The sequence below is a fragment of the Corylus avellana genome, chromosome 6 (assembly GCF_965113065.1).
Source record: "Corylus avellana chromosome 6, dhCorAvel1.hap1.2, whole genome shotgun sequence".
Taxonomy (NCBI): domain Eukaryota; kingdom Viridiplantae; phylum Streptophyta; class Magnoliopsida; order Fagales; family Betulaceae; genus Corylus; species Corylus avellana.
The window spans coordinates 592,581-615,551 of NC_142495.1; the positions used below are offsets into that span (position 1 = coordinate 592,581).

General features: G+C 36.2%; 3 protein-coding genes, 1 long non-coding RNA gene and 1 pseudogene across 6 annotated transcripts; 2 read left to right on the top strand and 3 right to left on the bottom strand.

The window, feature by feature from the left end:
• Window positions 1-560: 560 nt before the first annotated feature.
• On the top strand, window positions 561-2,274 carry LOC132187030 (protein RER1B; the record flags this gene model as incomplete). Its single annotated transcript, XM_088517433.1, is given in 3 exon segments — window positions 561-940; window positions 1,684-1,864; window positions 1,954-2,274. Coding segments are annotated over 3 exon segments (576 nt in total). The 3' UTR covers window positions 2,002-2,274.
• Window positions 2,275-3,494: 1,220 nt separating this feature from the next.
• Window positions 3,495-6,126, top strand: LOC132188159 (uncharacterized). Its single transcript, XR_009440858.2, has 5 exons — window positions 3,495-3,757; window positions 3,864-3,963; window positions 4,453-4,651; window positions 5,576-5,729; window positions 5,843-6,126. It is a non-coding gene; the product is annotated as an uncharacterized LOC132188159 (long non-coding RNA).
• Window positions 4,545-9,422, bottom strand: LOC132188158 (uncharacterized; annotated as a pseudogene). The gene is made up of 10 exons (XR_015912715.1): window positions 7,531-9,422; window positions 7,217-7,327; window positions 6,306-6,483; window positions 6,037-6,218; window positions 5,779-5,915; window positions 5,607-5,702; window positions 5,113-5,182; window positions 4,953-5,027; window positions 4,749-4,794; window positions 4,545-4,606 (listed from the first exon to the last, which is right to left on the bottom strand). The product of XR_015912715.1 is annotated as an uncharacterized LOC132188158 (transcript).
• A 5,514-nt stretch (window positions 9,423-14,936) lies between these two features.
• Window positions 14,937-18,456, bottom strand: LOC132187603 (eugenol synthase 2). Of its 2 annotated transcripts, none has more exons than XM_059601962.2 (5): window positions 17,926-18,451; window positions 17,707-17,841; window positions 16,654-16,891; window positions 16,344-16,547; window positions 14,937-15,365 (listed from the first exon to the last, which is right to left on the bottom strand). In XM_059601962.2, exons 1-5 carry the CDS (start codon window positions 18,106-18,108, stop codon window positions 15,199-15,201), a joined length of 927 nt encoding a protein of 308 aa, XP_059457945.2. In that variant the 5' UTR covers window positions 18,109-18,451; the 3' UTR covers window positions 14,937-15,198. The 2 variants fall into 2 exon arrangements, with proteins under 2 accessions (XP_059457945.2, XP_059457946.2); XM_059601963.2 differs by having other exon boundaries at window positions 15,226-15,442; window positions 17,926-18,456.
• Window positions 18,457-19,647: 1,191 nt separating this feature from the next.
• On the bottom strand, window positions 19,648-22,534 carry LOC132187049 (isoflavone reductase homolog A622-like). Its single transcript, XM_059601203.2, has 5 exons — window positions 22,111-22,534; window positions 21,892-22,026; window positions 20,742-20,979; window positions 20,428-20,631; window positions 19,648-20,025 (listed from the first exon to the last, which is right to left on the bottom strand). The coding sequence occupies exons 1-5, from the start codon at window positions 22,291-22,293 to the stop codon at window positions 19,859-19,861; spliced, it is 927 nt and encodes a 308-aa protein (XP_059457186.2). The 5' UTR covers window positions 22,294-22,534; the 3' UTR covers window positions 19,648-19,858.
• Window positions 22,535-22,971: the final 437 nt, after the last annotated feature.

The following is a 22,971-nucleotide window of genomic DNA, read 5'->3' on the forward strand; positions in this document are numbered from 1 at the left end:
TGTTAATCGTTTTTGTCTCTTGGTTAATTCCGATTGCAAACCTAATTAGTTAAATAATTTCCATGCTACTTAATCTTAGTAATTCCTTCGGTGTTTCGTTGAAATTATTGAAGAATTGCGTAAGCCCTCTGTTTGGTTATGGGGAAAAGTTGAGGGTTTTTTTTTTTGGGTGCATTATTGTCATTTTTTTTTTCTCACTATGTTAACGAATCCGATAACCAAGCGGGCAAAATAAATATTTGGGTTATATATATATATATATATAATTCATTTACCTTTTTCTGTAAAAACCTATAACATGAGGTCGGTTGGTTGCTGAGGAAAAAGATAGAAGAGTAAAATGTTGATACTCTGTATTACTGTAATGCGAAATAGAAAATCGAAAAACTAGATTGACCCAAAAGGGTTTATTACGCTCAGGTTCTAAAATGAAAACTCACTGTCGCTTTGGTTTGATTATCGCTTATTGTAATTTTCTTATCATACTATTAATTTTCATGAATCTAACTCATTAGCTTTTTTTTTTTTTAAAAAAAAAAACTTGTTTATGGGTTTTGTAGAGTTAAGCTGTGCAAATTAAAACCCCAATTTTCATGGAGGGACCAGGAAGTGATTGGACCACAGCAGCGCCGCTTGCCAAGTGGAGAAGCGAGTTTTCGAGGATGTTTCAGTATTATTTGGACCGATCAACGCCTCACCCACTTCAGAGGTGGCTAGGAACATTTGCAGTTGCAATGATTTACGTTTTGCGTGTTTACTATGTAAAAGGTTTCTATGTTGTTTCCTATGGTCTGGGGATCTATGTCTTGAACCTCTTGATCGGGTTTCTGTCACCAAAGATTGATCCGGAGCTTGAAGCTTTGGGTGGGGCTTCTTTGCCAACAAAAGATTCTGATGAATTCAAGCCTTTCATTCGCCGCCTCCCAGAGTTCAACTTCTGGTAATTTAGTATAGACCTACTTGAGCTTGGACATTGCTTCATATTATTGCTTTGGTCTTCATTGTTGTCAGTGCAACTCATAGTGGACGGGTGATTTTTGGTATTATGTAAAGCATCATGTTAGGATGCTTTGCTTTGTTCATTTACCCTGTACTACTCTGCATACTCTTTTAGTTGGAGAATTTTATAGAGTGGTTGAATTTTAAAATTTTAGCACAAATTACGGGTTTAGATGTCAGCTTTTTTTTCATTTCAAACTTCAAATTCTAATTTTTTTCAAACATAGATTGAAGGTCAAGTAAATTGCTAGCGATTTTTTTTTTTTTTAAAAAAATTCTTTTGATAACTTTCTTATTGTCAAGTTCCCAGCTAGAACGTGCTTTGCTTAACATTGACCTTTATATATTACCTGTCAAAACTCAACATGTATAGATATTTTGTTTGGCCTGTTCTACCTTGTAGTTTCTTTGCGATTTCTTTATGTTCCTTTCTTCATATTGTGAAAGACATTTAGAATTCCCCACGTAGTGCTTTTTTGCTTCAGTTTTCTTCTTATCATGCTTTCCCAATTTTCAGATTAGAATTTCCTGGTTCTGGAGCTTTGATGTGTTAATCTAGTGACTTAGTTTTGTGCTTTACATTTGATTGCTTGTTTTACGTCTTAGATACGTCATTGTTTTAGTTATATGAAGTTTCCGTAAGTGCTATTATTTGAGTTAATATATACTGGCTAATGATCTCAGGTATTCCATCACGAAGGCTTTCATTGTTGCATTTGTCTTGACCCTCTTTTCTGTATTGGATGTACCTGTGTTCTGGCCAATCTTGCTCTGCTACTGGGTTGTACTATTTGTCCTCACGATGAAACGACAAATCCTACACATGATCAAGTACAAATATATCCCATTCGATCATGGAAAGCAGGTGAGTTAGTAAAACTTCTGCAGTTGAAATTTTTTGGGGGCTCGTTCATCTCTTGTTGTGCTCATAGCCTGTTCTGTTCATTTTAACAGAGGTATAATGACAAGAAGTCAGCTGGAACTAGTAGCCGTAAAGACTAGAAGATATAAATATGCAGATCCAAGAAAAAGAAGTAAAGAGATGCTGAAGATCTGTATATCGTTCAAGGAGAAACGGGAAATTTGGACTTTGAACATGCTTGTAGATATTTGAACATTCCTAGGAAACATGTACATCACCGTGTGTATAATTGGATTTGGGAAATCATTTTCAGGCAGAAGACCTTCGCTTCTTCTGTAGTTGAGCAAAAACCAATCTTTTCATGCATGTTGAATCAAGATTTTATTTGTTATATGATTTCACAACTTTTTCTATGCTACAACCTGCTAACGAAGGTTAATTAAAAATTGTGTGCTCTGAGCTGCCTTATTTCATCAATGATCTGAGCTCGCACTTTACTTAGTTTTGTATGTCTACTTATTTACAATGTGATTTTCATGATGATCAAACAGTTATTAAAGAAAAAAAGTCTAGTTTTATCCCTAGTTTTGAGATGGAGGTTTTAATTGAGGTTGAGACAAAAGTTTAAATAGTTTCGAGATATATAGGCTTAAAAAGAAAAACCCGGTAAGAATGCACATTCTCAAGTCAAGCAGGGTTCAAGCCCAAGTCAAATGGGAATTGAGCGTCCAATGCCTTAGGTCAAGCGGGGGCCATATGATCAATAGAGCGTTAGGTCGAGTCGGGTTTATACGCTTGACATGCCTTAGATTGAACGAAGTTTTACGCTCGATATCCTAGGTCGAGTAGGATTGTACGCTGGACACGGCCAAATTAAAAGAGGAGATTGTACATTCGATGACTTACATAAAGGGTGCATTTGAGGTTATGATTTTTTAAGAATAATTTATATTTTATATTTTTTATTCAATTTCTATAAATAAGATAGAGAGTGTTATAGTACTGCTCAAATGGGGTGATTATAACCGTCCTGTTAACCGCTAACCACTTTGGTAGGTAGTTATTAAAAATTGCTAACAGCCTAAGACGGTTACAGTTAGTGGTTTTAGGAGGTAGGGTAAGGCGGTTATAACCGCTAACCGCCTTCATTTATATTTGAATTAATTAATTAATGGATTTATGCTATTTATGACTATGTATGTGAAATATATAATATGGTATGTAATGTTTTGGGTTAAACCTTATTCAAAAACATTGGCCGGCTCAAAAAACAACATGTTTTTTTTCATCTTTTTTTGAAACATTTTGACTTTAAATCCTTAAAATAAGCCCAAAAAATAGGCCAATTAAAAACCAAAAATACTTAAAAAGCTAAAAAACCCATATAAAAAAAGCAGTTATTAAATTGAATAACCACTAAACGCCAGTTATAAATAAGGCTAATCGCCTAGACGATTACAGTTTAAGCTCCTTTATTTGCAAATACGAATTTAAAAAGCAGCAATTTCGGCCGTTATTAAAAACGTAATAATTGTGTTTTAGGACCGGGCAACCACCCACCTCAATCGCCGCGCTCTTTCCGCCCAATACCCACCAAAGAGCGCTTACCAATCAATCTCGGGAGGAAGGAATTGAATAGAAGAGAAGGTGTTTGGTAGAATTGCGTTCCTCACTCGACACCTTCATCACATCAAAAACTTCTATTGCCTCTGTCAGCATATTGCTGGACGCACTTCGCAAAGAGGCTATGCTGACTGAGGCAAAAGAAGTTTTTGATCTGATCGTTATGACCGTAACTTTGGATATACGTTTCAACGCCCGATTTCGCGTGCTGTTGGCTTTGGCGATGGCTATAGCCGCTCCTTTCTACATTGAATCTACGTCTCAACAGTCAAGGTCCGTTTTATTTGACTGTTGCTACTGAAACGTTTTAGGCTGATAAGACATTTGTTCTTCTATTGCATTGGAAGAATCCAGCTGATATATGAATTGATTGCAACAGTTGGAGCTTTCTTTGAGGAACTCAGAGCTTTAGGAGCTCTGGCCCTTGTTGCTTTCTCTTTACTGAAAAGGCAAATGGGCTGCACTGAAGCCCGATCCAGGTGTTTGATTATTGTTCTTCTCCTAGATTTGATGAAGGACATTAACCTTTGTGTTCTTTTTATCTTGTCCAAGAAATTTGAAGATGATCATGCCTTTTGATGTGCACTTGTAAATGATTCATTGATTGAAACAAAAAACTTTGTAGATTCGATTTCGCATTAGGACTTCTCCTAAATTACCTTATACATGGTTCTGGCGAAGGGCCCAGCCTTGGTGCGGATCCACATCATAAAAAAAAAAAAAAAAAAAAAAAAGCTAAAATCTTTGTGGGGAAAAAAGAAAGAAATTAAAGAAGACAACAAATAATCAAATATGACACAATCACTATTCATTAATCTTTCACAAGCAAACCTAACTTAACTAGGAATTTGGCATTTTGGGGAGAGAGAGAAAGAGAGAGAATGTGTGTGCTATCTCTCTTGACTGTTGCAACCCCACACAGAAGCCCTACGGGCATCTAATTATTTCATTTTGGCTTTTCATTTCAGAATCAAGTAACAGCTGCAGCCACACGATAACAAGGAGATGAAGATATGTAGCATGTATCAACTATCAGCCAATCTTGTGACTCTTGTGAAAGCTATACATACTGGCGATTATTGGAACTCTTCCTGTATATACTCATGAACTTGGCCACAAATTCTGCACCAAAGATACAGAAATAACCAGTGAACTGCCTGTATACTGGTGAGTGCTCGGAATATAACTTCCTTATGAAGCAGTTAAGAGCAAGATGCATATCATTATAAATCATGAAATATTTACAATGAGTTTTATTTGTTACCTTCTAATTTCAGTAAAGCAGTTGTTCCTGTTGGGAGTTTCTTACTCTGTAAACAACAAACTTGAGTTATTATCTCCTTGTGAACAACACAATATAACAAAGGAAAAACATAGAACTAACGTATACGTATACCGATGATGAGGGTTCATTTCTAAGTTACCATGACCTTTTCAACAAAACAAAATAACAAAAGATAGCACTCACATAGTAAGCATGCCAATAATAAAGTTCCCTTTTGGTACTCCCCTCAACTCGCTTAAGGAACTGTTCCACTATCTTCTGCATGTTGGAAAAACAACATCTTCACAAAACTGTATTTTGGTAAATATATAGATTGATTATTTTGGCATATTAAATGTATCACCTGGAGGATCAGATTTGGGTGAACAAAATCCAAAAGAAGCTTTTGAAGCTTTCCCCGTATTAAATATAATCTGACAAAACCATAAATGTCGAATTTATATTGGAATTTCTTCACAAGCAATCAAAAGTATGCTACTTGTGGTAGGATTCATAAGTTCCACTTTTAGCTACACCTTTGATTTAGGTGTTGGACTACTTCTTCCCGTTTTATACCCAGATGATAAATTTAAGCAGCCTCTAGAGAATAATATCATTTCCAGTGCAAGAGACCGAAAGTGTTTTGCAGGATTCCCAAGTGAAGTGCTTCAAACTTATCTCAAACAAAGAAACTGTGTCATTTACTGTTTAAACTTTCAAGCCAACTAGTCATTAGGTATAATGGTAAAGCATATATTCTTTACTTTCATCAAGTTCTGTCAGAATCTTTTAATTGTTTTTTTTCGTTTTCCCATTTGTCTCAACAGACCTCTCCTTCCCTTAAAAAGAAAAACCTACCTCGCTGGTGATGGATCAACTATGATATCTGCAGAAAGTTCCACTAGGACCTCTTCCCATCCAAATGGAATTGGTTGGTCATCGACAAAAGGGTAGCTGCACACAGTGACAGTGTCCTCATAAGTATAATTAATTTATTTGAAACTTGAATTTTTTTTCGTCAGGAACTAACTTGTGTGCTTTGCATGCTTCAAGAGTCATGATTGCTTTTCTCAGGTTCTGCTTTGATTTTGTAGCAATCTTAGCAGCAAAGCTCATGGGTAGATCAAAGTTCTCCTTTCTTGCTATCTGAAGAAGAACCTCCATGATCTGGGATATTGGAGGTTTCAACGAGGATTAAGATAAAGTCAGAAGTGTGGAAGATGGGAGCATACTAGTGTAAAACGCCTATTAGTACACAGTTATAATCCAAAATGAATCTGAAACTTACTTCATGAGTAACAGGAGCATCAACCTTGATAACTTTGCAGCGGTTTTTCACACATTCAAGGATTTCTACATCATCTTCACAGCAGAGTATGAGTTTACAAGCATCTGTGTAACAGTCCATAATCCATTTTATCAGGTGCTGAAGGTTCTCCGCTGCTTTGTCAACCTCATAGAGGACTATCACTGAAAGCAAGAAAAAGGAACCATGTTAGCTTCGAAAGAGCAGGTTAAACCATCAAGAGAAATCGTATATACGTTTAAACGATGAACCTTTATAATCTGGCTTGAAATTAACATTGCTAACTTCAGGGGTAATTGCATATTTACTGCTTATGTCCTTGACTAATCCCATTAATGCATATTTAGCATTCGCTTCCAAGTTTAGATTGAGCTCTGCATGGTGAGGGCTGGACGTTAATGGAACCACTACTTGCATAGGCCTTCTTTCCTGTCAGTATATAACATGAGCTTCAGCACTGAATTTGGGAGGTAACCGCTAAAACTACTGATTCATTATCAAATTCAAGGAATTGTGGCTACTTAAACTTTAAAACAGCCTTCATTTCTAGGCATGATCAATGCATTCTTTTACCCATAAATAGCATTTTTTATACCTTCCTCTATCTTATAAAGAAATGTTACCTAAGTACACTTATGCTCCTTAACATAATAATAGGAGATTTTTGAAATCCCTAGAAAGATGAAATTTTTTAATTAAATGTCATTCCATTGATGCAGATATGTCATGGCATTAGTTTATGAAATTCCAAGTTTCAATGAGTTTCTGGCTTTTGAAAACATGATCTATGCAGATATGTTATGACATTGGTCGAGTTCAGCACACCTTTGTTCAAGGATTAATAAATGGTCCTTGCAACTTTTTTGATTTTATAGGTAACCGTAATAAGTCAAAACATGGGATTTGAAAGATCAATTTTTGTGAAGTAGTTAAAAAGAATTTTAACTCACAGATTGAATGTCCTTGGTGATATTTCCCAAATTTGTTATTAAAGGGCTCAATAATTGAATGTTATTTTAGTAGAGCATACCTGAATCGGGAAACATCTTAAATCATGGGATAGCTGCATATGAGTTCGATAAAGTAAAGCTAAGGCATCTGGAAATAAGTCCAAGAAAAAGTAACTTAAAATTGTTATTTCATTTGATGACCAGGAACTCACATTCCAACATGCTTCACCATATATTTCACGTAGAAGAGCCATTGTTAGTGCTCTCTTCCCAGAACCAGATGGTCCCTTGAACAAAATATTGGGACAGGGGCCATGAGATACCTAAGAATTCAACACACTGAGTTATTTATAGAAATGGACTGCTGGTAAAACATATGAACATGTTGCATAACATAAAATTGTTAACAGAAATAACTTGCATATGAAACTGGATCTAACTTGCAGAATAAAACAAATAATCCACAAACATAGTGATGAGACAAATATTACAGGAGGAAAGAATTTGCCATCCTAAAATAACTTACAATTTGCTGCAGAAGTCGAGCTTCTTGTTTGTGGCAAGTGAATCCATTCAATGAACCGGGCTGATGTTTATCTCCCCAAAATTGTCTAAGGGTTTCAATCACAAATGCTTTCTCAATAAATGAAGCTTCATCAACTGCTCGACGCGCGTTCAGGTGATTTCAATTTTGTGCAACTCCCCTTCCTAATACGAGCAAACCATGCATCTGTTTGGCTCTTCCTCCTGTTGTCTGTGAATTTTTGCATGCTTCCGCTCTTTCTCCTACTAGTATCACTCATTTGACTACTCTTGTTACTTAGTTTACCACTATTCTTCCCGCTCATAGCAGAGGTAGAGGTCATAGTTGTTTGTGACAAACCATTTCTGGATGAAGTATCTCGGGCATTGTGATCAAAATTATCGGTTGCTCTCAGTCGCGGACGAGTGATAGCATCTCTTGGGGAAAGTAGTATATTAGGCTTTGGGCTGGTCAAATTCCTTTCAAAACCATTATTTTTGGGTAAGACTTTCTTCTGCAATGCCAGCGCCTTGTGGTCACGAGAAAAGAAAATATCACCTGGTGAAATGGATCCTATGCTGTCAATTATCAGAGTATTACCTTTGTGATCACTAGAAAGCTTTGCCTTGGCAATAATTTCATTAAGTTCACCTATTGAAGTTGCTTTTGAAAATGGTGAGGGGTTCCCATAGTCTTTTTTTGGGTCCTCCTCTTTCACTCTGAGTCTTGGAGCAGTCGCTGATCTACGCCTGTGGTTTGTTTTGTCACTCACTCTATTGACTTCAACAAGCTGTGGATGAGCTCCAGTTCCCTCTCTAGTGGGTGTTCTGCGATTCTGCTGTCTACTAGAGCCTACAAAGTCATTCTTATCCAAATTGCGCTCCTCTACTCCAGATTTGTAGGGAGACTTATGTCTCTGATCCTCAGCTCTTGACAACGGACTTAACATTTCTCCGAAATGCAAAACCTGGTAGGGGTGAAAGAGCTTTACCATCATCTCTCGTTGGCTTGTATGGGGACTTAGTACTGCTGTGTCTCCTTCGAGCCGGGCTGGCCGCAGAACCCTTGTCAGGAGACGAGACTTCATATTTGAACCTCGATGAATGCCTCCTGCTGATTCTCATTGGGCTGGTATTTCTCAGCATCACGGTTTTACCTAAAGCTCCATTCTTATCATTGCTCTCATGCCATGGACTTTCATGCCAGTCATTCTCTGTATCAGACGGTTCATAACCACTCCGACTCGGCTTCAACAAGGCCGAGGTACTAGGTTGAGTGGCCCTGCTATACCGCGGCGACTTCTCCATTAGGTTTGCAAATAGAAACTCGCTCCCTGATTGCCTAGAGCTTCATGGAGAAGTTTGAGCGGAAGAGGAATGCTCGAGGGTACTTGCAATTTAGCAAGTATTCGCTTGAGGGCCGCAAGATCAGAAGATTGACGAATAGCTGAAAATGGGTATCAAAGAAAATGGAATTAAGAGCATTCATTTAGAATGAGACGCGTAATTCAATGAATATGCTTTATAAGGATGACAGACACATTGGTGATGACGAAGAAAATGCTTGGAGTTGAGCAACGAGGTTCATCTCCAGTGAATTTACAACTACAAAAACGTTGTCTTTCCTGTAATTACCAAGTTCACCATCGAGGATTCTTTGTCCTTAGGCTACACGACGAAGAAATGTCGAATCAAATGGAATACGTGCGGCTATGCCTACTTCAGCGATCAACTTGTATCGGTTGGAAGTTCACAAAACAGCCGTTATGGACAACGTTTTTTTCTTGTGCTACTTCGCGTCCTTACGACAACGTTTTGTGTCTACCTGAAGTTATAAATTTAGGTGACAATATGTACGCTCGACAGAGATTTCTAGTACACCGTACGCATTGTTCATTCGTGACAGTTTTTCTCTACTGTATCCAAAAAGAGATTTAACATGTTCTACCTACTACCATCTACATTAATGGTGTATACCCAAAAAAATTAGTTCTCTAAAAAATGGGTCTCCCCGGCCCATAATTAACTTAACAAGGCTCATTTCAAATCAGTACCACAGGCAGGGTAAGCCTAGAGAAGCAAGCACAACAACTTTGAGAAACTCTAAACAGATAAATATCACAATTTTATGCGGAATTAATAGATATTTATCAAAACAAACATTCACCAAAATATGAACAATCACACACAAAGATTTTGGTGACGAAGAGGAAACCTTTTAGAAAACGTTCTAAAAGTAAAATCTCTCCGGGGCAGCCAAACCCAGGAAATCACTATCAAAAGATTATCCAGAGATTACAGACACTAGGAACACTTACAACCCTTTGCAAGACCTTGACTCTGTAAGATCGACAAGCCTCCAACTTGTCTCCTCGCTCACAATCTTCTTCAACGTGATTCTCCTTAATCGGACCCTTCCGATAGACTTCAATTAAGCACACAATCAATACTAACAAAAATCCTCTAAGAGGAATCAATTTGGCTCACAACAAAATAATCACTCAAGCACAGCCTCACACGAACTCTCTGGGGGTGAAAATTCGTGCCTCTTTCTTCTATAATGATGTATATATACCCCCGACAAAACCCTAGACCTAACCCACTTAAAAACACGTTTTTGGGCCTAAAACTTACGGGGGGTCCGGACCTGTTAATGGGCGGTCCGGACACGGCTTTGCGGAGCAAGATTCTAGTTTCTGGAAATGAGGTCCGGACCCGGGGAATTGCGGTCCGGACCCGGCCTGTCCAGTCTTCATCAACAGCTCCGATCGATGGGCGTTTGTGGTCCGATTGAGCTGAAATTTTGCAGGGACGTTCATAACACATGAATCTAAATTATGAACGGTGGAGATTGGATTCTGAGCATTCTATATCAGTGTTTGAGCCATGAACAGTAGCATCTGCATTTTGGAACTGAATTAAGCCAACACAAGAACTAACAAACTCCCCCTTTAGCAATTCAGTGACAAAACCAAAATGTCGAGCCAATCCCATCATCTCCCCATATTTACTCCCCCTTTTTGTCACAGAATGACAAAAGGTCTTCATGTTTCCTAAAACACTTCACAAAATACATCAAGGCATATGTGGAACAAGAAGACATAAATAAAACTCATGATAAAAAAATGACGTAGAATGCGTGATTATAAAGAAACATCAGCAAAACTCTTCCTCAATGTATGACTCAATTATCAACAGAAAACTGGAAATGCAAAGCATGTTTCTCCCCCTTAAAAGTTAAATGAACACACATGATAACACATCAATGACTCATGTATTGCACAATGAATATCCAAACATGCTCCAAATATGCAAAATATACATGAGACTAGAAATGGCTAGAAACTCATATTGCTTAACCCAAGCCGAGAAAATGTTCCATTCAACCTATGCTTGTGTGGTGTGTGGGTAAGCCATCCAAAGAGAAAAATTTTCAATTTACAAAATGAGGAGAAAGTTTCACCACCATGAGGTTTTGACAAGTATATCAAATTAAAAGTCAAACCTTATCATACTAGGGCCTAGCCACTCTCATCCTATACAATTCTCTTTGTAAAATATTTTGCACAAGTTTGACACAGTGAAATAAATTCCTTTTGGAATATGATCTTTTGATTTTATTTGTTTCACTATTTTGTTTATTTTTCTCTTTGAGAAAGTGTCCTTAAACTTTTGGTGCTTATCACAACAGAGAAAGCAGGAATTTTTAAGCCCTAGGTTCAACTAGCATATGGTCAATTTGAAAAATATGACTAGTCAAAAACCTCATATGGCTACCTAACAGACCTCACAAATAAAGTGAAACAAAACCTTAATTTAAGCTTAACTGTGCACAAGAGATAAAGCATAGGCAAAAAGTACCACATAAGCTCAGGCTTTAGGTAACCACAAAAACAAGTCCATTGACACAAATTTTCATCTCATGCATATTAAGAACATTCCAAGACGTAAGGAATTAAATTCATAAAAAGCAACATGAGAAATTAATGAACTATCTAGGTGCATAAGACAAAAGAAAGAAAAGAAAGAAAAAAAAACAACCAAAGTAAAATATTTTTGTCTTTTTGTTATTTTTCACAAAAGAAATGCACACAAACAAAATACAATTTCAAAACAAAATAAAACAAAAATGCAATAAAAAACGAAAAAACAACATGCTCTAGGATATGCAAAGATATGCAAGAAAAACAATCCTAGACATGTGGGTGACTCACCTAACATAAGGTGAGATCATCACCACTCCCCCTCAAGGGGTGAATGGTATCATCCTTCCTAACCCAAACTTTAGAAATCTTAGGTCTAGACTTATGAATTTGCTTAAACTTATCTAGCCTAGATATCACTTCTCTCATCATTATGACCAAACCCTCACTTTCTTTCCTAGAATAAGAATTTTTATTTATATGCACATGAGGTTTCAAATTAAAACAGTGAGGTCGAATGTGACCCACTTTGCCACAGTGATGACATGTAGGGACAAACCTTTGTGAAGGTAATTTCCTAGGAGGATGCACGACTCTAGGTGTAGGGCAAGATGCTTGTGGCTCAATGTAGATTTTCTTACCTTTATTACCTTGAGGAGTCGGAGCAACTACTTGCTTTTCTTCACTTGAAGATTCTTCTACTTTCACTGGTTTAACAAAAACAGTCTTTGAAGTAGAAGCACGGTTAGAAGACAAAGAAGCAGTTTTATCAAATCCTAAGCCAGATCTGTCGCTAGATTGCTTTTGAATATGCAACATTTTATCAAGCTTTTCACTAGAGAATTTACTCAAGTGATTTCTAGATGCAATCAGATCATTTTGAAGGGATTTATTTTTAGCAATTAACACATGATTTTCAGATTTGAGAGTATTGCAAACAACATGTGAATCACTCAAAGATTTCAACAAATTATCCCTTTCAAGCTCAAGATTCTTAAAATCCTTAACAATTTTCAAGTTAGTATTTCTAAGCATAGAAAACTTTTCCATTAAATTGTTAAAGGAGTTTTGAAGATCATTAACCCTATTTGATTCGTTATCAGGGGCAGACTGAACATCTGATTGATTAGAATCATCAGAATCATAAGATGCACCAAAAGCCATATAATTAGGAGTTTCTTCCTCATCAGTGTCACTCAATGTAATATTGAAAGCTTTTTGACCTTTTGGCTTATTACTCTTGAGGTTGGCACAATCCTTTTGCACATGACCATAGCCAGAACACTCATAACATTTTGGACCACGTGGGTCTCTTTCATTTCTACCCTGAGTACTCTCTTTTTGTTTTCCAAATTTCTTGGAAATTCTATGTTCATTCCTAAAATACCTTCTAGCTATCAATGCAAGTTCCTCATCATCTGGTGAATCCTCATCAGATAACTCATCAGAGTTCTTCCTAAGAGTTCTAAGGGCAATATCCTTATTTTTCCTAGGTTGAGGCAAGGAAAACTCATAAGTTTGAAGAGCACCAACTAACTCTTCTATCTTCATGGTATTAAGATCAGTGCATGACTCAATAGCAGTTACCTTCATTCTGAATCTTTCAGGGAGTGATCTCATAACTTTTCTAATAAGCTTAGTGTCAGAAACTTTCTTTCCTAGATTTATCATGGAATTTCTAATTTCACTAAGTTTACCAAAAAATTCATTGAATGTCTCATCCTCTAACATTTTAATATCCTCAAACTGAGAAACTAACATTTGAAGTTTTGAAGCTTTAACAAGATTAGTTCCTTCATACGTAGTTTCTAGGATCTCCCATGCATCCTTGGCACTATCACAATTTGAAATTCTGGAGAACTCAGTTTGTGAAATTGCCAAGCATAGAGCATTCATAGCTTTGTCATTCGCCATACGAGTTTGTTTTTCAACATTAGACCATTCAGATGTCGGCTTATCTGGAGCTTTAAATCCAGATTCAATGACATGCCAAACGTCTATAGATTTTAAGAAAAATCTCATACGGGATTTCCAATAGCCATAATTTGATCCATCAAAATTAGGCACAGTGTTAAGGGTTTGAGACATCTTAAACAAGAAACAAAGATCACACTCAGGAATTTAATCCTTCACGGAGTGAACCCGCTCTGATACCAATTGAGAAACTCTAAACAGATAAATATCACAATTTTATGCGGAATTAATAGATATTTATCAAAACAAACATTCACCAAAATATGAACAATCACACACAAAGATTTTGGTGACGAAGAGGAAACCTTTTAGAAAACGTTCTAAAAGTAAAACCTCTCCGGGGCAGCCAAACCCAGGAAATCACTATCAAAAGATTATCCAGAGATTACAGACACTAGGAACACTTACAACCCTTTGCAAGACCTTGACTCTGTAAGATCGACAAGCCTCCAACTTGTCTCCTCGCTCACAATCTTCTTCAACGTGATTCTCCTTAATCGGACCCTTCCGATAGACTTCAATTAAGCACACAATCAATACTAACAAAAATCTTCTAAGAGGAATCAATTTGGCTCACAACAAAATAATCACTCAAGCACAGCCTCACACGAACTCTCTGGGGGTGAAAATTCGTGCCTCTCTCTTCTATAATGATGTATATATACCCCCGACAAAACCCTAGACCTAACCCACTTAAAAACACGTTTTTGGGCCTAAAGCTTACGGGGGGTCCGGACCTGTTAATGGGCGGTCCGGACACGGCTTTGCGGAGCAAGATTCTAGTTTCTGGAAATGAGGTCCGGACCCAGGGAATTGCGGTCCGGACCCGGCCTGTCCAGTCTTCATCAACAGCTCCGATCGATGGGCGTTTGTGGTCCGATTGAGCTGAAATTTTGCAGGGACGTTCATAACACATGAATCTAAATTATGAACGGTGGAGATTGGATTCTGAGCATTCTATATCAGTGTTTGAGCCATGAACAGTAGCATCTACATTTTGGAACTGAATTAAGCCAACACAAGAACTAACAAACTTTAAGAAGTTAATGCCCGCAATTACACGAATCCTCACACCCTGATGTTTTTGCCTTGGATGACAGACGCGAGACATTTGCTCAAGAGAATGGAGGGCAGATTTCCTAGGCCCTCCTTCCTAACCAACTCAGAGTGCGTTCCATAAAACTAAGGTAGAGTAAGGGCTCATTTGAGAGATACACATCATTCATACGCAAATACCCTGTGAATTTCTTAAGAATTTTTATTTTAACAATTTGATTAATTATTGTAGACTCATATTAATATATGTTACATGTTCACCAAGGCATATCCAAAGAGAATGACGATTTTTTTTTAATTATTATGGATAATTTTTGCTCAAAGAATGGTATTTGTATTTTTCTAGCTTTTACCATTGTTTTGATATCATGGTAATTTTTTTTTTTTTTTAAAAAAAAATTAAAATATGAAAGAGCATAAGCATATTTTGTTGAAGAAATAAAGACGAGATTCAAGCTGATTCAATTTCATAGGCCTATGTCCTCCAACTTTATCAACACATAACATTAAAGTAGCAATAAACAGAAATCAACAGAAACTTTTCATGGTCCTCCCATCAGCAAAAGCAAAAGAAAATTTGATTTTAAACGCTAAAAGATTAACATTTTCTATCGCAAGCTACAAAATAATCTAATTAAGGGCAAACGACAAGTAGCAAATGTGACATAGACAACGACAAAAAATAACATGTTGCGACAAACGATCGACTGCCCCAAGTTTTAGAGAAATTGATCCAGGAGTTCATCCAAAGTGGTGTATTTCACCTCTGGATAAAGCTCGTAAGACTTCACGCCAATAGAAGCGTCAATCTCAAAGTTTCCAGCTGATCCCTTCACAAACACGGAGTGACTGATGGATATATAGAGGTTAAAGGGGTCAGGAGATTCTGCAGGAAACAAAAAATAAGTATCAATAAAACAACCCAACCTTTATTCAGACTATGGTTAAAGGGGTCAGGAGATTCTGCAGGAAACAAAAAATAAGTATCAATAAAACAACCCAACCTTTATTCAGACTATCTTATAGCATTTTTCCTAAGCTCAATTCAACAAGAGATTCTGAGAGGATTACTTTCTATAAAAATTTTACATGCCAATGTTTTTGTTTCAAAAAAGGGAGAAAAAAAAAACCTAATGTGTGGCACCTCATAAAGTTAGGGATATAGTTCCACGTGGGAAAGATAAATTGCTTACATTGAGTGATGGAATTATAAAAGTACTAATGGGTAGTGCTAAGTCCTACATTGGTTCCTTAATACATAAGAGGAAAAAGATCATTTCCGTTTCAAGTGAAATGGAGAGGAACCATTTCATAGTCCATATTAAATTTTACATCATCTAACAGTGTACATGGTACTACACCATTTAAAATTTTTAAAAGATGTGGTAACATATACACTGTTAGATGCTATGAAATCCAATATGGACTTTGAAATGATTCCGATCCATTTCAAGTGAAATGAAATGGAGATGATTTTGTTTTTAGGTGAAACTAGCTTTATAAGTGATTTTAGGAAGCTTTAATTAAAATTTGACTAGTCTTTTTGGACAGATATGACTAGCACTATCCTTAGCTTGTTACAAAAGGTATCAAAAAAATTGATGAAAAATAATGCTACTCTTCTCACCCATTTTACATTAGCAGACATTATGTGCTTTAAGTAGCTTTTCTTTTGTTTTTTTTTTTTAAGTGGCTAACATGGGAAGCCACTTAAAATATGTTACTCAATTAGTATGATAAATGGGTGTGAAGAGTAGCATTACTCCCTAACTGAAAAAAAAATGAGGTAACAAGGAGTATCCTAGTAAGTGCTATCCAAAAGCAAACAAACTATATATCAACTAAAGAAAATGTTCTTACTCACCCTGGATTTTTTTAAGAAGTTCATCCTCCAGAACATAAATCTTTTCGAGGGTCTTGCTTATCTTCTTCTCCCACAGGGAGACAATCTCATTGAAGGACAAAATGTTGGCAGGAGGTCTCAGATAGAGAATCTTGTTCAAGGTTCTCGGATCATCAACTGCTTTTATGGTATAAGTGGCAACATCTTCTTCCTTGACAAAAATTGCTGTTACAATGGGAAAAAAACAACTAAGAAAAGACCAAGGCACAGGCATGTGTAGAAATTAAGAAAGTCATTTGAGGTAAAAGGTGATTGAATTTTATCCTAATACCTTTGGGATTTCCATCTCCAGTTATTGCTACTTTGTCTCTAGGAGGAGCTGTGACACCATCCTGTCCAAAGTTCCTCAAAAAGGAGCCAGCAAAGCCATTGGACACGACGTAAGTATATGGAACTCCTTCAGCCTCAATTGATCTCCGGATGCCAGCTTTGAGCCCAAAAAAGCTTGCAGCAGGCTCAACTGCATGGATACAATCCACATCCGGTCCAAACTCCGATGGGAGGAATCTCTGAAATCCAACCACCTTTCATTGTCTACTTTTTTTTTCATCTCTCATTTAATTCAAGATTTTTTGTCGTGACAAATTAAGATTTGGGTAGCAAATAAGTAGACAAGGGAAGAATGAAATAAATGAATTATGGAGATGATTAGAAATAAATTATTACTGGTAAAGAGTTGGGCTTATTTGGCAACACTTTTTAGGATAACTTTTTGCGATTTAGCAAAAAATCAAAAATATTAACAAATAACTCAAAATACAATACAGTCAAAACTATTTTCACATTTACGTCGCATCACAACTAAAAGCAAAACACACTCTAAAATGTTTTGTGAAACAAAAACATGGCAGTGGCTTTTTCTATACAGAACAGCCTAAGACATTACAAATTGTCTGATACACAAATCTGATAGTTGTGCATGTGTACTTTTCCCTTAACATCGAGAATTAAGTATGGGTTCTAGACTTGCTAGCTTGAGTAGCTGGTAACTTTCCATGAGGCATAGGAAGTCAACATTAAATGAAGCAAATGAGTTTTTCCGCAGGCCCGATGTCGTCGTTTTCCTGATGAGAGAAAGGGTGGGTTTGGTAGAGGAATTTGTGTTGGACGAGATGGGTGGGGATTTCAGTATGGGGGTGGATGGAACCAAAGAGTCATTCATCTAGACTTATTAGCTTGGCAGTGGCTTTTTCCACACAAAACTAATATAGAGTTCAATGAATCCACCCACCAATTAAAGTCACCTTATCAACAATTATAATCCAAAACGGAAAAAAAGAACTTGCAGGAAAATGTTGAAAAGTTGTTTAGCAAGATGACTTGCCTTGATATTTCCAGCTTCTTTGATGGCAGCAATAATCTTCACCTGATCAGCTATCTGTTGCGACCCAACTGTAGAGATCACTATATCGACTTGCTTGACTGCCTTCACCAAGCTCTCATGATTATAGATATCTCCCTGGGAAAAATCAGCACGATTTTAAAGACAAATATACTAAACCAAAGTATCAAACAGTTGATGGGCAAGATGTTGAAAACATACATAGAGAATCTTCACCCCGGAACTCTTTAAGCTCTCAATGAGTTGAGATTTTTCGGGATTAGAAGCTGTGCTTTCTCTGACCAGTGCAAAAGTGGGGTGTCCAGCTTTTGCGCTTGCCTCCGCTATATATTTTCCGATGTATCCAGTCCCTCCGATTACCAAAATCTTGCTTTCTTGAGCCATTCAGGGAGAAGTTGAAATGAAAATGGACGGGGCAGTGGGTGTAAAGCAAAGCAGAGAGTTGCGACTATCTTGGGGGTATAGTTCACAGTTTCAAAGAAAGGAAAGCAGAGTTCCTATTGTCATGGAAAGTTACCCACCTACCCAAGCGAATAGGTCTGTGTAGATGAATAATGACTCTTTGGTTCCTTCCATCCCCACCCATCTTGTCCAACGCATATTCCTCCACCAATCCCAACCTTTTTTTCCCTCATCAGGAAGGAAAACGACGACATGGAGCTAGGCCATGGCTGCGGAAAAGCTTGCTTGCGTCGCTCAATTGCCGACTTCCTATGACTAATGGAATGTTACCACCTACTCAATTCTCAAATGTTCATGAAAAACTTTACTCTCAATCTCATCTTACAAATTAATCATTCTATGTCAATTTCATCTCATTTATATAAGTCAATAGTAAATTTTACAAATCTAATAATTAATCTACTGCATTTATAGGATAATATTTGCAAAATATGAAAAATGTATTGACCCCCAACATTTCTTTATTACAAATTGTCTGATAATTTGATGAGGCAAGTGTAATTTACTTCCTCACGGTTCATCCCTCAATGCATAAGGCACTTTCTAACAATTGGGTTAAGAGAAAAATTTTCATGGCGCTTCATGTGATATTTTAAAAAGTTAATAGTCTTGCTTGGATAGGGTCACATTGATTTTTATTTCTTACCATGGGAGACTTTGTTATATATGTAATTTTTGTTAAAATATTAATTAAATGATTAAATTCATTATTTTTTATTTGCTTAAGCTTTTGATATAAATGATAATTAATATTGTATCAGAGCCAATGTTTCAAGTTTGAAGGTTGACTTTACAGTTTATTCCTCATTTTCAATTAAAATGTGTATCCAAAGACAAGGTTGAAATTCATTTTTTATTATGAATAATTTTTGCTCAAAGAATAGTATTTTTCTAACTTTAGGATATGTATTGGGGGTATTTATCGTCTATGGTTTATAGTTTTATAGTTTTTTTTTTTTGGGTTGACAAAAGAGTTGGCATTCATTGTTGTTTGTAATAAGTTAGTTAATTGGACTCCATAGAAAATTATAAATTTAATACTTTAATTAATATTTTAACACTTTTTTTTAATTTTTTTTTTTCACATGAGATAAAAGCTAATTACATTTGTACTATTACTTCAATAAGATTTGTTGAAGTTATAATTGGAATTCCTTAGAATCACGTATAAGTATAGTTTTATCTAGTAAAAAACCAATATCAGATTTAATAAGCACCCATGCAACACCTTCATAATCCAACCACTTAGTGGGACTACATTTTTTAGGTGTTAGTGTTACATCAGGGTTTGAATTCAAAACATGGTTTTGCTATCATATTAAAATATATTTTAAAAAAAATAAAAATTTTAAATATGAAAGAGCATAAGCATGTTTTGTAGAAGAAATAAAGAAGAGCAATGAAACGAGGAGATTTAAGGTAGTTCAGTTTCAAAGGCCTATTATCAACACATAACATTAAAGTAGCAATAAACAGAAATAAGTGGAAACTTTTCATGGTCCTCCCATCAATAAAAGCAAAAGAAAATTTGATTTGAAATGCTAAGAGATTAACATGTTCTATCGCAAGGTACAAAATAATCTAATTAAGGGCAAAAAAGACAAGTAGCAAATGCGACATAGAAGATGGTAAAACATAACATGTTGCCACAAACGATCAAGTGGCTCCAATTTTAGAGAAAGTGATCCAGGTGTTCATCCGAAGTGGTGTATTTCACCTCTGGATAAAGCTCAGAAGACTTCACGCCAACAAAATCGTCAATCTCAAAGCTTCCAGCTGATCCCTTCACAAACACGGAGTGAATGATGGATATATGGAGTTTAAAGGGGACGGGAGATTCTGCAAAAAAAAAAAAAAAAAAAAAGTATCAGTAGAACAGCCCACCCTTCATTGAGACTATCTTATAGCATTCTTCCTTATCTCAATTCAACAAGAGATCTGAGAGGATTACTTTCTATGCAAATTTTACGTACATGCCAATGTTTTTGTTCCAAAAACAGAAGAAAAAAAAGAACTATATATGTGTGACACCTTACAAAGAAAGTAGAGATGTAGTTAGCGTTTTTCTTGATTTTTTTTTTTTTTTTTTTGGGTCGGTATAATAGTATAAGAAACAACCAATAACAAAGAGGATAATCCAACTACCCTACTAAACAAAATGAGGTAATAGGGAGTATCCTAGTAAGTGTTATCCATAAGCAAACACACTATATATCAACTAATTAAAATGTTCTTACTCACCCTGTATTTTCTTAAGAAGTTGATCCTCTAGAACATATATCTTCTCGAGGGTCTTGCCAATCTTTTTTTCCCACAGGAGGACAATCTCATTAAAAGACAAAATATTGGCAGGGGGTCTCAGATAGAGGGTCTTGTTCAAGGTTCTGGGATCATCCGCTGCTTTTATGGTATAAGTTGCAATATCTTCTTCCTTGACAAGAATTACTGTTAACATGGAAAATAACATTCACTTCAATTCATCAGTACTTATACACACATAGGTAGATACAAAGAATGTCATTTAAGGTAAAAGATGATTGAATTTATACAAACACCTTTGGGATTTCCATCTCCAATTATTACTACTTTTTCTCTAGGAGGAGCTGTGGCACCTGTTTGTCCAAGGTTAGGCAAAAAGTAGCCAGCAAACACATTGGACACGACGTAAGTATATGGAATTCCTTCAGCCTCAATTGATCTCCGGATGCCAGCCTTGAGCCCAAAAAAGCTTGCAGCTGGCTCAACTGCATGGGCACAATCCACATCCGGTCCAAACTCTGATGGGAGGAATCTCTGAAATCCAACCACTTTTTATTGTTTACTTTTTTTCATCTCTCATTTTATTCAAGATTTACTGTCGTTACAAATTAATATTTGGGTAGTAAATAAGTAGACGAGAAGAATGAAATAAATGAATCAAGGAGATGATTAGAAAATAAAAAATAAAAAATTGCTGATAAGAGATTAGGGCTAATTTGGCAACATTTTTAGGGTAACTTTTTGCGTTTTAATAAAAAACCAAAAGGATGAACAAATAACACAAAACACTCAAAATTATTTTTACCTTTATATCACATTACAACTAAAAAGCACAAAGAACGCTCTAAATTTTTTTTGTGAAAAACCCAATAAAACATTATTAACAAAAGATAAAGTAAGAAATAGAGATAACACTACTCTAAACTTTAATACTTCAAAAATCTCACTCTCAAAACAAAAAAATGTTTGAATCTATCTCTTTGCTGTAGCATCTTACATGCTTAAAAACAACCATTCATCCCAATAGAACTTTATCTACAAGTCCATTAGAAATTGATTTGACAATACACGAGACATTATCACATTAGTTTATAAGTTTACGAGATACTTATCATGTTAATCATTAAATAATTAAATTTTAATGTGATTAATGTATATAACAGTATCATATGGATTGCCACATTAGTTTGTAAAGATTATAATAAAAGCCGTAATAAAATAAAAAAAAAATCTAACATTTTAAAAAAAGCTCTTGAAAGAAAGGGCCAAAAAACATGGGTTACATGGCACTGATGGCAGTGGCTTTTTCCACACAAAACTAATCTAGAGTTCAATGAATCCACCCACCGAATAATTAAAGTCACATGATCAACAATGATAATCCAAAGAGGAAAAGGAACTTCCAGAAAAATGTATAAAAGCTATCTAGCTAGCAAGATGACTTGCCTTGATGTTCCCAACTTCTTTGATGGCAGCAATAATCTTCACCTGGTCAGCTATCTGTTGTGACCCAACTGCAGAGATCACTATATCGACTTGCTCGACTGCCTTCACCAAGCTCTCATGATGATAGATATCTCCCTAGGAAAAATCAGCATGATTTTAAAGACCAATATACTGAACCAAAGTATCAAACAGTTGATGGGCAAGATGTTGAAAACATACACAGACAAGTGTCACCCCAGAGCTCTTGAAGCTCTCAATGAGTTGAGACTTTTCGGGATTAGAAGCTGTGCTTTCCCTGACCAATGCAAAAGTGGGGTGTCCAGCTTTTGCGCTTGCCTTCACTATGTATTTTCCCATGCATCCGGTCCCTCCGATCACCAAAATCTTGCTTTTTTGAGCCATTTAAAGAGAAATTCAACTGAAAAATGGACGGGGCAGTGGGTGTAAAGCAAAAATAGAGAGGTGCGACTATCTTGGGGGTATAGTTCACAGTTTTAAAGAAAGGAAAGCAGAGTTCCCTTAGACACATAAATACATTAACATGGAGTTCCTATTGCTCATGGAAAGTTACCCAGGCGAACAAGTCTGTGAATGACTCTTTGGTTCCATCCACCCCATACTGAAATCCCACCCATCTCGTCCAACGCATCCAGCTCAACTAATCTGCTAATTAACTTGTAATATATTCCTCTACCAAACCCGCCCTTTCCCTCGTCAGGAAGGAAAACGACGACATCGGGCTAGGCCAACTGGCCGGAATAGTTTATTTGCGACGTCCCTCAATGTTGACCTCCATTGGCTCATGGAAAGTTAAGGAAACTACACATGCTTACTATCAAGAGAAGCAATGTTCCCATCCAAACCGTCCGTAAATTGCAATATATTCTATTTGTTTTTTTTTAAAAAATAAAAAATAAAATAAAAAATCCTTAAAAATTCTAAACATGACAATCACCCTTATAAATAAATAATAATAAAAAACACATGGTGGTCGTGGACAATTTTTTTTAAAAAAAATTGTTATAAGGGTATTTTTGTCATTTTCTGTACAAAGAGTGCACATTGCAAATTTTTAGTTGC